This window comes from Anguilla anguilla, chromosome 8 (assembly GCF_013347855.1).
Source record: "Anguilla anguilla isolate fAngAng1 chromosome 8, fAngAng1.pri, whole genome shotgun sequence".
Lineage (NCBI taxonomy): Eukaryota > Metazoa > Chordata > Actinopteri > Anguilliformes > Anguillidae > Anguilla > Anguilla anguilla.
The window spans coordinates 7047087-7060452 of NC_049208.1; the positions used below are offsets into that span (position 1 = coordinate 7047087).

Sequence of the window (13366 nt, forward strand, 5' to 3'; positions counted from 1 at the left end):
ATTTAATGCTCGAAAACCTACCAGCTTCTCAGAATTAAAGCAGTTCTGCAGAGACGAGTGGGCTAAAATTCCTCCACGATGATGTGAAAGACTGATATCAAATTACAGGAACCATTTGGTTGTAGTTATTTCTGCTTAAGCTTGTGCAACCAGTTATTAAGTTTAAGGGGGTAACATGGGTGAAATGGGTGTTTGATACATTTTTTCATTAAATATGAATGAAATAATAATAATTAAAAAAAATGTGTTTACTGTTTACTCCGATTCCCTTTGTGTAATATTATATTTTGTCAAAAGAGCAGAAACCATTCAGACAGTGACACATATGCATTAATAGAGGAAATCAAAAAGGGGGCAACCACTTTTTCACAGCACTGTACCCATTGGATTCAGAGAAATATGTACTGTACAGTAAAACAATACTGTGTACTGATGGCAAATGATTTGCATTCAGATCTGCCATTAGACTTACCAGGCCTGGTTTATTTTAATATGGGCATTGATTGACTAATAAGGAAAAAAAAACAACAAAAAACAAACAAAAAAAAACAATAAAAATAAAACACTGACTGCTGACTAAAGTGACCACAGAGGCTTTGCTTCCTCTCAGTGAAATTAACTTTAATTGTCTCGCTGCCATTTGTCCTTGAATCAAATTAACTTGAGTTTACTTTTTTTTTTTTTTTTTAAATTCGCAGTGAGTAATCAGTGAAACGAGCTTCCTGTGATTGCGGAATGCTAACTGCGCGGGGCGGCTGCCGTGACGACGGGCTCTTTCAGAGTTCCGTATTGCCGTCGTGGCAACGGCTGATCTCCCCGGGAGTGTGCGGAGACGCCCGGTCCCTCGGGCGAGGCACGGCACAAACCGGGAGAGAGCTCGAATATTTTATGAATATCCGTGCGTGACCGTGACGGATGCTGAGCTGATGCTCCTCTGTCTCTCAGTGACAGACGGACCGTTCAGGTGCCTAAACCTGCCGAGGAACCGTGGTGAACTAAAGCATGTCCGACTCTTTCAACAAACGGACGAATAAACGCATAAATATTTATCGCACTTGATTTTTTATATAAAAGAAAAAAAAAAACGGCCAGCGAAAAATTATTTCGCAACCATTTCTAACAACATTCTCTCCCATCACGGTGCATTATGGGTCATTATGACACGGATCAATGAGACACGCCCTTTTTTTTTTCTACGTCTCGGCCGATCTTGTCTCTTGCCGTCAAGCTCGCTACAACAACACCCCTTTTCAGTTGACCGTGTCGATTAAATTTAGAGACCGAACGCACCACAGAGCGGTCGGCGTGCTACCTGGGAATATAACGAGCCACCGCAAAAAAAAAAACAAAAACAAAAAAAAAACGCCCGCCTAATTTTGATTGCATATACGTTCAGGGGCCAGGTGTGAGGCGAAGACCACATCCACCCAGGCGCCGTAATCATTAACATCCTGGGATAACAGGCGATCGTAATCAGACAGAACTGATAAAAGCAATGAGCGGGCTCATAAGGCAATTAAGGAGAATAACGAGGCGTGAAAACGCATTATTTCCATAGCGGTGGGAGCGGAGATATGCCCTGGGCTGGGTCCGGCAACACACTGTGATTTTTTTTTTTCCAATGTCAATACATTGATGGAGAATATCTGAATAATTGAATATACTTAATATTTTATGACGAGCCATGGCATCTGATGTCGTATGTATACTGAAAATAAAGCAGTGCATGGCTATGGGTAACAATTCACTTGATTTTTCTTTTACTACTTGTGTTCCCTCTCCCACTATTTCAGTTACCAGAAATGTTAAAAAAAAAACAGTATTGTGACAGAGTGCGGTCTGTACATAAGTATGTGGACAGTAACACAGTTCAATGGTTTTGTACTCCAGTACATTGTATTTGAATGGAAATAATGAATTATGTGGTTAGCTGCATTAAGATTGATAGAATAAAATTTGAAGATGGACGATTATTGTTCTATTGAACTCTTTAAACTGTCTGGTTGATGGCTAGCAAGCAAGCACTTGACAGTTGGTTGGTTACCTAGCTAGGTTAGTTAACAGGCTACTTAAAATAACAAGTAATCTGGCTTCTTTTAAATCTTGATTTAGGCAAACAAAAGATCTTCAGTTCTCCATATTTCATCATGCAGTTCATACAGAAGAAGTATGAAGAACTGAAGGTCCGTTGGTCCCCTAACTCATTGTAAGGCTGCCAGGTTACTCGTTATTTTATGTACAGCCACCTTGGAATTTTTACACAAAGTTTTACAGGAAAAAAAAATTACTGGGAGTTTATTTATTTATTTATTTATTTTTTTTACCTCATGTGCTTGCTGTTTGGGGCCTCAGGCCTAGTTTATGCAATTTTTTCTACTCTGTGTCAGCATCTTTGTGACAGTTTTCTGTAAAAAGCATCATAGAAATAAAATTGATTTGATTTGATTTTGATTGATGTCATGTCTAACACTGCACCAAAATAAATAGACAGAAACACTTAATACGGGTTGCTCGACTCAAGTCGACCTTGGAGCATCACTACAGTCCTGACATATAATTTAACAATTATACAACACAGCAGCCCCTTTGGGCAGATTAATCAAGATAAACCAAAAAGTGTAAAAAAGAGCAGGCAAATACTGCCTCAAAAACATTTATGTTAGCAAATAATATATCCAATGTTGTGACATTTCCTACCAGTGTGTAGGAATTTCTGATCCAGTATCTCTAAATCACCTGGTTCACAAATGTATGGAAATGAAAAAAAAAAAAACTGCAGAAGTTGTAGCAGCTCCATGAAAATGCATAAAACAGTCTTTAAACTTCTGTATCTTTAATCCCCTGCAGATAACACAGAATTTCTCACAAGCACAAGTGGTAGGGTTCAAAATAATTTTGAATGGTCGATTCTCCCCACAGTGTGATACCTTTGTAACACAGTGCTAACTCAGGCATTGATTGAAACAGGCAATCAAACGTACCATGAAAAGGCACAAAGGTTTACCACAGCCTGACTACAAGGTACAACCGATGCTCTCAACCACTTTGTAAAAACTAATTTTCATTGACGAAAAACCCCTCACTTCTATTAACACAGAGAGATCCATTCGGTCATCCGTGATCTAAGCTACTTATTTCTGCTCAGGGTCACTGGGAGGCCAGTGCTATCCCAGCATGCCCTGGGTGAACGGCAGGAATATGCCCTGGACAGGTTACCAACTCATCACAGGGCACACACACCACACTCATACCTACAGATTTCAGAGTCTCCAATTAGCACCTTTAGGAGGAAACTGCAGTGCCTGGAGGAAACCCACACAGACACGGGCAGAACATGCAAACTCCACACAGAAAGGCTCCGGCCGGGATTCGAACCCACGACCTTTGGGCTGTGCTAGGAGACAGTGCTGTTCACGGCACCGCCATGCCGCCCCCATACAGAAACATGCCAATGAAAGCAGGATTTCATTGAGGATAGGGCACCAGATTGATCGTTTTAGTTTAATTCTATTGCACATTCTCTTGCAGAGGCTAATTGCGTTCGATTGGATTCCCCCTAATGACTGTGAGGCTTCACAGGGAAGAGGTTACGGAAGCAGACACGTTTAGATCCGGGGTCGGCGAAGCATAATACTCTGCCCTCAAGCTGGGCAACAAAGCTGAATTGTTCCTGTAAACATCCACCTGTCTGTATGTCCCCCTGAGACCCAACAGAAAAAAAAGCTAAAGTTTTAAAAAAGATTTGACGTGACATCAAGTGACTTGGATGACAAGAGCATATTGCAGGGAGAATATTTTCAAAAATGAAATTTGTTTTATTTTTATTGAATGCAGGTTCAAGGTATAATAGAATATATGCTTCTTGAGATTGAGACCAGTGACTCATGTTCCCTACAAAGGACAAATACCAGGTCTTGAGGATATAAATCATGTGCTTTAAGTGGCCCTAGGTCATAGTCTTACCGTCTTTCTTTCTGTACCATTGTCAGGCCCAGAATTTTATATATATATAAAAAAGCTAAATAAATCAGGTAGGGCTTTTGATCACGATCCTAATTTGATAAAGGCTGACAAGTAATTCCATATAATTTCAAAACATCTCCCACCGCTTCAGCTGTTTTCATTTGCTTTAAAAAAAAAAAAAAAAAAAATATATATATATATATATATATATATATATATATTATCACGCTCCTGGAAGAGGAAGGAAGGGCCCGGAAAATGAACAGAGACAAGTCCTCGCAAACACCTCATTAAGATGGCCGACCCGTGGCGTATGTGCGCTATTATCACCGGAAGGCTAATGAAGGCTGCCGCCTCAGGCATGGTTTCAGCAGACGAACCAGACCACAGCCTGCCTAATAACCACCGCCATTCTTTTATGTGGCACGCCGGCCTTGGCTACAGCTAAAAAGCAGACACGGGTGGCACCGTGACCAGACTTTAAAAAAAACAAAAAAAAAAACAACTTGTTTAGTCGGTTTTGTTAGTTTTGTTTTCACTGTTTAAAAAATAATAATAATAATAATAATTAATGCTGCTCATCTGTTACTGTGGGAAGGAATGGTTACTAGACAACATCAATAAGGGTGAAATAACTCCCCACTTTTTTTGGCTTTCATTATTGCCACGTTTACAGAGCTAACTTGGACATATAAACGCATTATATATAGAGACACGTAAAATGCAAAGCAGCATTTTATGCAAAAAAGCTCTTCCACGCTCAAGAAAGGCAACGGTAAGAGAGTAGAGGCTTGGCTTACTGTCTCCTTGGCAACGCAGAGGCCCAACCGTCAGCTTGGCCTCCGAGCCAGGCCTGTTGGTGTCTCCCACGGCCACCTGGTTCACAGGTAAATGGTCCTTGTACATAAGCAGTCCCGAGTCCTCTCTCCTGTAACAGGTAAACAAGACAAACGGGCCATCACACAGGTGGAATCATGGGAGGTGCATCACCCAACACTGACACACAGGTACAAAAAAAAAAGTTCAATAAATAAAAATCCATTAAAAATGAAAACCCCCTTTTTCAAATGTAACAGTTCTACTGAGCTCACGCCTGACATTATTCCTCAGGCAAAGTCTTGGACACACATGTGGTGAAATAATCCATGAACAAGAATAACAAGAAATGAGCATTTAGAGTGGCATTAGTTATATAATGTTTGGAGTGTACGGTAATCATGGACCGGGAACTGTGCGATAGGACCTGAAGTCACAGGCACTGAAAAAATTCACTGTTCACACAATAATTATTTTATATATGTATATATATATATATATATATATATATATATATAGGTCAGATGTGTCTGTTGTTATCGCATGCATTATCTTGAATTACTTCAATGTGATTAAGAACGCAGTAACACTCTACAGCACCAAGAGGGTGAAATTTGGTAGGCAAGGGGTTAAAAGAGCAGACCCAGATCCTGGCCATTACAGCATCATGCTGCATACCTTGACTCTTAATTTTTTTTTTTTTTAACTTTTTTTTGAAAGATAGATATGATTTTATTTCATTTTTTTTAACTGTAGACTGCAGGTTCTCCTGTTTGTCTGTACTAACAATGTGGGGCAGAGAAGTCACAGCCGTTCGATACTGATTGCAGAAACGGCTGCTTCGCTGCACATTATTATATTCCTGTGTTAATGATCACTTTCAGAGAGCAGCAACGCAGTGATTTTACATCTCCCTTTCAATTTGTACTCAGCTCTTGAAAGAATAAATGACATTTGCTCATTTTATCAGTTCTGGTAGGGGGGGGGGGGGGGAAACAAACAAAAACAAATCATAAATGCAGCAAATTTCAGAGATCCTTTTTTCATGTTATGAATTTCTTCAATCTACAGCTCTGTCACATCAGTGACAAATAAAAGCTCGCGGGGCACTTAGTGATGATGCTGTAATTAGGTTTCCATGGTACTTCTGGCACTCGGCTCACCAGCGGCAGTGTATAATGGGTCCGGAGCTGGTCTTGTAACCTGAAGGTCATAGGTTCGATTCCCGGGTAGGACACTGCCGTTGTACCCTTGAGCAAGCGAGTTACCCACATTGCTTCTGTATACATCCAGCTGTATAAATGGTTGTGAATGTAAATGCTACTTAATGTAATGTAATGTAAAGAAGGTGTTTATTTCCCCTGAAGAAATGAGTGCTTCCCCTGGTCACCTATAGCTTTGACCACTGATTGGTTCCTCCTCAGCTGCCCTCCCATAAAGAGCAATCACCCACAGCCCATGCAGATCTGCGTCACTCTTAATGCACTAGAAAATACCGCACAATTTCCCGCCCCTTTGGTTTTCATGCACTCGTAAGACGCCATTTTGTAGGTTCCTGTCGGTTGGGACTGACATTCGAGAATAATATCAACTCATTTCGTTTCACGAAAGTAAAAGACATAGGTTATGTTTAGAAAGCACGCATTTAGAAAAAAAAAGAAAAAAAAAAAAAGAATCGCAGTATGTTATGATTAACGACCTGCATATAAAGTCAGTAACATTTTCATGAAAATGGAATGACATTTACATAATGCATTCATGTCTGACCGCTGTGCTTTTCTGGTAACTGCCAAAGGTTAAAGTTCACTTCACGTGAAGCATTAATCATCAGTGATGATGTGAAAGTGTGTGGTGTGTGTAATTTTCTTTTTTTTTTTTTTTTTTTTATAAGTTAAGAGAAATACCTCTTTTGCCAGATGCATATTTTCGTTCCATTTCGTTTCATTCGCTCTAACCCTAAACCCTTTCCGGTTCCTTCCGGTAGCACCATCCAAAACCAGCCCGTACACCTGTCTGGACAGATGGTCCCAAACAAATACTATGAAAACAAACCTCTTTGAAATCTGCCTTTTGTTCACATGAAAAGTAATTATGGGAAGTTTTGAACACCTGTCGCTAATATGCTAATGTTTACATACGGAGTAGTACTTTGTTAGTTTTCAGTGATTAAAACATTGTTTTTCATTACATCGTGGAATTGTGCAGAACTTTGTCACAACTACAGAACTACTCGAACTCGTGGGTGACTGCAGGCTAGTCTTCACGCTCCATGCCAAAGTCAAATCGCTCTGATAATGATCCATCCCCCTGAGAGAAAACAGACGAGTTCCTGCAATCTCTTCCCCCTGCGTCATCCCAGCACACAAACTCCAGAATCAATAGCAATGGTTCTCAAACTGGGGTCCGCAGCCTCCCAGGGGGTTTGTGGCAGGTAGCCAGGGGGTCCATGAAAAATTATAGGCTAAATTGTTCTGATATATATATTCTTTTTTTTTTTAAATGTAATCTATCACATCCATTAATTAAAATCATATAAAATATGAATGGCAAAATCATAGCCTATAGAAGAGTGTGAGAAATAGGCCTAATATGAAATTATTTGTTCGATACATATGTGAGGGGTTCCTTGAAAACTTTTCTCCCATAAAATGGGGTCCCTTGGTGAAAAAAAGTTCGAGAACCCCTCATCTAGAGGGGTGGAAATCGAGGTTGAGAGACAATTTTGTATATAAACGGGACTAGGTTAGCCACAACATAGCTCAGGTTTCACCGGGATATAGCCTGGCTATGTCTTAGTCGGCTAAAAAACGTTCACCTTTCAACAAAATGCAGCCGGGCTTTCACCCGCCCGCCTAAACGCCGTTTCGGCCTCTGGGGTCCATAGGCGGCGCAGGAGGAAAGGGGTCAAAGGTCGCTCACCACTGCTTCTGGTCCGCGTCGCAGTTGCAGGAGTACTTGGGGTCGGTGCAGTTGCGCTCGATCCCGCAGGCGCACTTCTGGATGCCGGGCCCCGAGCCGCCCCAGTAGAAGTGCTTCTCGTTGCCGCGCCCGACCCACCACGTGTACGGGGTCCCATCTGAAAGACAAGCGTGTGCACGGCACCGTCTCAGGAGAAGGCAACCAAACGCGACGCACCCACCACCACACATTCCTCCCTCACACATAACATAACATAACATAACGACGAGAACAGGCCATACAGCCCAACAATGCCTGCCATTTTTTGACTAAATTACTGCTCTGATTGCTTACAGAGTACAGACAGTTTTTGAGACCAAATAAAATCAATCAATCAATCAATCAATCAATCAATCCTAGTCCTGAAAATCCCCAGAATATCTGCCTCAACTACATGACCTGGCAGGCTATTCCACACACTGACTACTCTCTATGTGAAAAAAATTCTTCCTAATGTCTTATTAATAATAATAATAATTAAAAAAAAAAAAAAAAAATAATAATAATAATAACGACAATTCTCAAAAAATAAATAGTAATAAACAGCCACAGTCATGAGTCAAGTGAAGCTGAGCTCTTGACATCAGCTCAGTCTGACACAGCACACAATGTTCTCCTGAACGCGCGTCTGAAACCGGGATAAGCACACACAAGTACCCACACAGAGAACACTCTGAGAACACTCGCACTCCTCGAGCTCCCCGGCCGTCCTTTAACCAACACCTCTTATTCAGCGACTCAATTTCCTCCTCCGTGTGCGAAGAATAGAAACTGAACTGACTGAACTGACGGCCTGTCTGAGCAGGCGATTAGCGAGGAGGGTGCCGACTTTAGCAGGGATAAAGGATCAGATAGGGGATCACGTAAGACTCATAGATTACATTACATTACAGGCATTTAGCAGACGCTCTTATCCAGAGCGACTTACACAACTTTTACACAGCATTTACACTGCATCCATTTATACAGCTGGATATATACTGAAGCAATTCCGGTTAAGTAACTTGCTCAAGGGTACAACGGCAGTGTCCTTACCTGGGAATCGAACCTGTAACCTTTCGGTTACAAACCCAGTTCCTTACCCACTGTGCTACACTCCGTCCTTCATAGCTACAGTAGGTTACCGTTTCCTGCCATGCAGAGGTGGAAATTTAAAGTCCTCCCCGGCATTTTGTTCCAGTCACCTTGATTCGCTAATTAGCGCAGTTCTTCAGCCAGGAGGTAGAGCTAATGAGTGAAATCAGCTGGGCTGCATTCATGGGTAAAAGAAACACATGGCAGAACTTCTGCTTTTCTGAACCCCTGGACTTCCCAGCTCTGCATTCGTGTGGCTATTAAGTTGATTTTCGAAAACGCAAATCGGTGATGTTGCACAGACGGGCCACAGGATTTCTGGTTGCTGCAAAAGCAAAGAGAATGAACTTTCTGCAATGGTTGAAAGTCAACAGCCAGTGCAGTGGATAGAGAGGGAGAGCGCTCTCCGGAGTCCAAAGCAGACCTGGGTCAAATACGTACTTGTTTTGGATTAAAATGCTTTTCTACGCTTTACTGGCCTTGTCTGATCTAATGGAACCAATGAAATACCCTCAAAAAGGGCAAACCCCACCTTCTGGTCATACTGACCAGGCTCAATTACACCAGGCAAGATCAACAGAGCACGGAAAAAGTATTTGAATCCAAAACAAATACGTAAGAGGACGGCGGCGGTGGACGACCACTACATGACCCTTCGTAAACAGCTCGTTAGCAATGGTACATGCTACATTACCCCCCCCCCACCCGTGTCGTTATCTCTCTGAACTGAAGAACAGGACAGTCGGCATATACGTGCGGTTTTACCAGTTATCTCACTATTTCTCTCCCGTCTGCCTCAGCTCGTTTGCCCTCATAGCGTTCGCTCCTGGTTTTCATAACGATAATCGCATAACAAGTCCCACGGAGCAGGAGTTGATTAACTTTGCTGTGTGTTTTTGCTTGGTAGACGCCTGTATCCTGATCAGCTATCGTTGGTATCACGGTCTCTCACACACACATACACACACACACACACACAAACACAGTCAAACACACACACACACAGTCAAACACACACACAAACACAGTCAAACACACACACACACAGTCAAACACACACACACACACAGTCAAACACACACACAAACACACACACAAACACAGTCAAACACACACACACACACACACACACACACAGTCAAACACACACACAAACACACACACAAACACAGTCAAACACACACAGACACACACACACAAACACACACACACACACACACACACACACAGTCAAACACACACAGACACACACACACACAAACACACACACACCCACGCACAAACACTTTGTCATTGTCAACTCTGATAAGGTTAGTCTGACCTTTCTTCTGTTCACAGTTTATATGTAACAAAGTGATTGAGTGGGCAAAACACTGGGTCACCATGGAAAAAGGATGGAAAGCAGTAATAACGCTGCACATAGGGTTTTTGTTTATATCCAAGTGCAATTCATATATGAAAATGGGCAGTTAATTGACTTATTAGTCACATGCAATCTGGGTGACTCATGGGGTCTTATTTACTAAGATCTTTAGCACATGCAAAACCAATAACACAACCAATGATTGGTTGAAAAAGAAATACCATGACCAATCATTAGTCGTGTTATTGGTTTTGCATGCACTAAAGAGTTCTGTCCATGCTACAGGTCTTACTAGCGAGGCAGGCCCCATGCCACGTTTAACAGGCCTCTGTTATCATAACTGCCGCTCCACCAGCGTTTCGTAAATTGGAGGTGCAGCAGTCTGCCGGCAGACAGCCCGGCCTACGCCGGCAAGACGAGGGTCGGCCGCTGAGAGAAACGGTCGGTGAACGGTCACGCCGCGAGCAAAATGGCGGCGCGCCGTGAGGTACCACAGGCTATCGCAGATCCGCTAAAAAAATATCAAAGTGCCAGAGCCGGGAAATGGCCTTCGTGGCCCCACGTCAGCCCGAGTTTGACAGTTAGCATTTGAAAATGCCTGTCCGCGCCGGCACATTTAACACCAACCGCCGTTTGCCGCTGCCGCCGTTCGAACGCCGCCGTCTCCCTTTTTACCCCCGGGGTTCGAGTGAAAACCTCCTTCACAAAAAGACGGCACCTTTTTTTTTTTGAACTCGAAAAACTGCAGGGCGAACCTCCGGCGCTACGAAAACGTAGCGGTGTCCCTCGCTCTGTTTCTCTCTCAGCACGGCTTGTCAGTCTAGCTGTTCCTGTCTACAAAGGGGTTCACGTCCTCGCGTGGCTCGGATTAAAGTTCAACCGTCAAGAATTTTCATGCCGTTTAAAAAAAGTCTAACTGTTCCGTTCCGTCGTGCATAAACACCGTCCGGAAATACGAGGTCTCTGGAGGAAAATCAACCCTTTTCCTTCAGCGCTTGACATGAGTAAATGCTACGAAGGAATATTGTTTTTTTTTCCCGAATGTTCGCCTGTTTGCCTTTGTCTGTAATCTTCACATCTTCCCACGCGCGGTCCGGGTTATTTGAAGCAATACGCGACGCGTACCTCTCCACAAAGACCAAGATGAAAGGTGGTTTTCCAAACGATGATTACATCAATTTCCCGAAGCAAACTCCCCGAAAAGGCCCCTTGTGGCTTAACTGCATCTGGTAGGAAATATTTGCATCCTCTGACGAAACACAGCTCACAACTAGCAGATGCATGTTTACAAAAAGTCCTGCATTTCCTGTGAGTTCGCATTCCAACAGCTGGGACAAGGCAATTGACATAGAATAGAGAAACTGGATGATAAGAGAAGTGTGTGTGTGCGTGTGGGGGGGGGGGGGGCTACAGTATGCTGCCACTATAGTATGGCTTACAGTATGCTGCCACTTGAGGCAATAAGTTACATAAATGTTTTAATTTTACATTTTAGAGGGACTGAAATCTGCAACCTCACGATTATGGCTGATCACTGAACAGCCTTTGCCAATGAGCTGTGCAGTCTTAGAACAGCAAACCAGAGTTCTGTGCTGGATGGTGAATTACTTACAGAAGACCCAGTTCTTATTATAAAATCGTATAACACTCACCCATAATATCAATATGGGCAATATAATACTTGCTCAAAAAGTTAAACCCTCACCATATAGTAACCACATAGTAACCACTGTAATTACAAGAAACACCTACACTAGAAACATAAAGATTCTCTTGCCACAAATCTCCTCACATTGCCACAAAAGCTGAGTGGATGAGCTGAATAATGGGAACAACTTTATTACACTTCTAATGAGTTACAGGCCCTGTGCAGAGCTGATGAATTACTTTTTACAAGTAGCTATTCTTTTAAAAAAGATTTTTTTTTTTTACAATACCTGACTTCTCTTCTCGCCGCATCCACAAAGCATGATTCACTTCATTTCATAGCTGTTTTTTTCCACACCTTCGGAATAGGCAGTATATATTTTCTTTCTTTTTTTATTCCCTCGTTTCTCATGTCTTACTGTATGCTAATATACAGATGAGCTTTCGGTGCCAGAGATAAATCTAAAGTTAAGAAGACGTGGCTTTTTTACGTCTGACAGTAGTTTTATTCGAAGGGCGAGTACATGAATCTCCCAGCACATCAAATTACACAAATTCCCAAGATTCAATTTAATGGACTTTGCCCTTAGCCAAGGGCATATGTAATTTATCCAAAGGAGACTCGGGTTGTATCAGATTCAATCAAACAAACCTTAAAGCTGTTTAAGGCTGAAACTTCTAAGGAAAAGGAAGAGGTAGTCTGAATATTGTGGTGCCCAGGCTGGAGACAGAGACTTATAAAAATAAAAATCCTTTGAAGGGCAGGTTTTTTTAAGAATGTTTTTTTTTCTCTCCAAAATTCTAAGCCAGTGTTCTAGAACCCCACTGGTTTCAATTACCAGCAGTGAGTGTTACATCCGCATTAGAATGTTCAGTTAAAAACACGGGACCACATACAAGTCTGTCATTAACAAAAAATAGTTTTGCTGGAGGTAAATGTTTATAAAAATTGCAATAATAAAAACCCAAACGCAAGCCTTTGTGTTTTTCAGTCGTGGCAGACAGAAACATGAGGCTATATTCATAATGAACACGAATGAGCGAAGCAGACAATGTCCTGGGGATTTTTTATGTAATCAAAGTACACTAATGAAACAAAACTCATCAACTCATCCTTGATTTCATTAGATTCATTAGATTACCAGGACAGTTGAAAGTCTCCTTGAAAGTGTAATTTTCCCCTATTTTCCCACAGTTTGATGTCTTTCTCTGCTATGGAGAAACACTTAACTAAATTTAGCATTCCTGGAAATGCGTAGCCTAAACAGAGAGTTAAACATATAAAAGTTGGGTGTTTTAAAGAGTGCGCTGACCAATCAATTGTAACCATTTGTATCATTTGCTCAATGAAAACAAATTTTCATCGGTATATAGCTTATTGGTCACCGTCCGGTATGAGAGAAGGCAGTCTTTATTGAGATGAGCCTTTATTTGCATTGGATTGAATTCGGGGAAATGTTTACCGGTTTTTTTAACCGAAGTTCAGCAACATCGGTATCCATGTGGGATTAAATAGCTATGGAAACACAGTCGATTACCAAGAGA

At 41.9% G+C, this 13366-nt stretch overlaps 1 protein-coding gene across 3 annotated transcripts in view; it reads right to left on the minus strand.

The window, feature by feature from the left end:
• Positions 1-13366, minus strand: part of LOC118233893 (contactin-associated protein-like 2) — a 243500-nt gene that overhangs the window by 51096 nt on the left and 179038 nt on the right. For all 3 annotated transcript variants that reach the window (XM_035429969.1, XM_035429968.1, XM_035429970.1), the window contains 2 exons: positions 7699-7855; positions 4764-4891 (listed from right to left, as the gene is read on the minus strand). In XM_035429969.1, coding sequence (XP_035285860.1) covers positions 4764-4891; positions 7699-7855 — 285 coding nt within the window. The remainder of the gene's footprint in view (positions 1-4763; positions 4892-7698; positions 7856-13366) is intronic.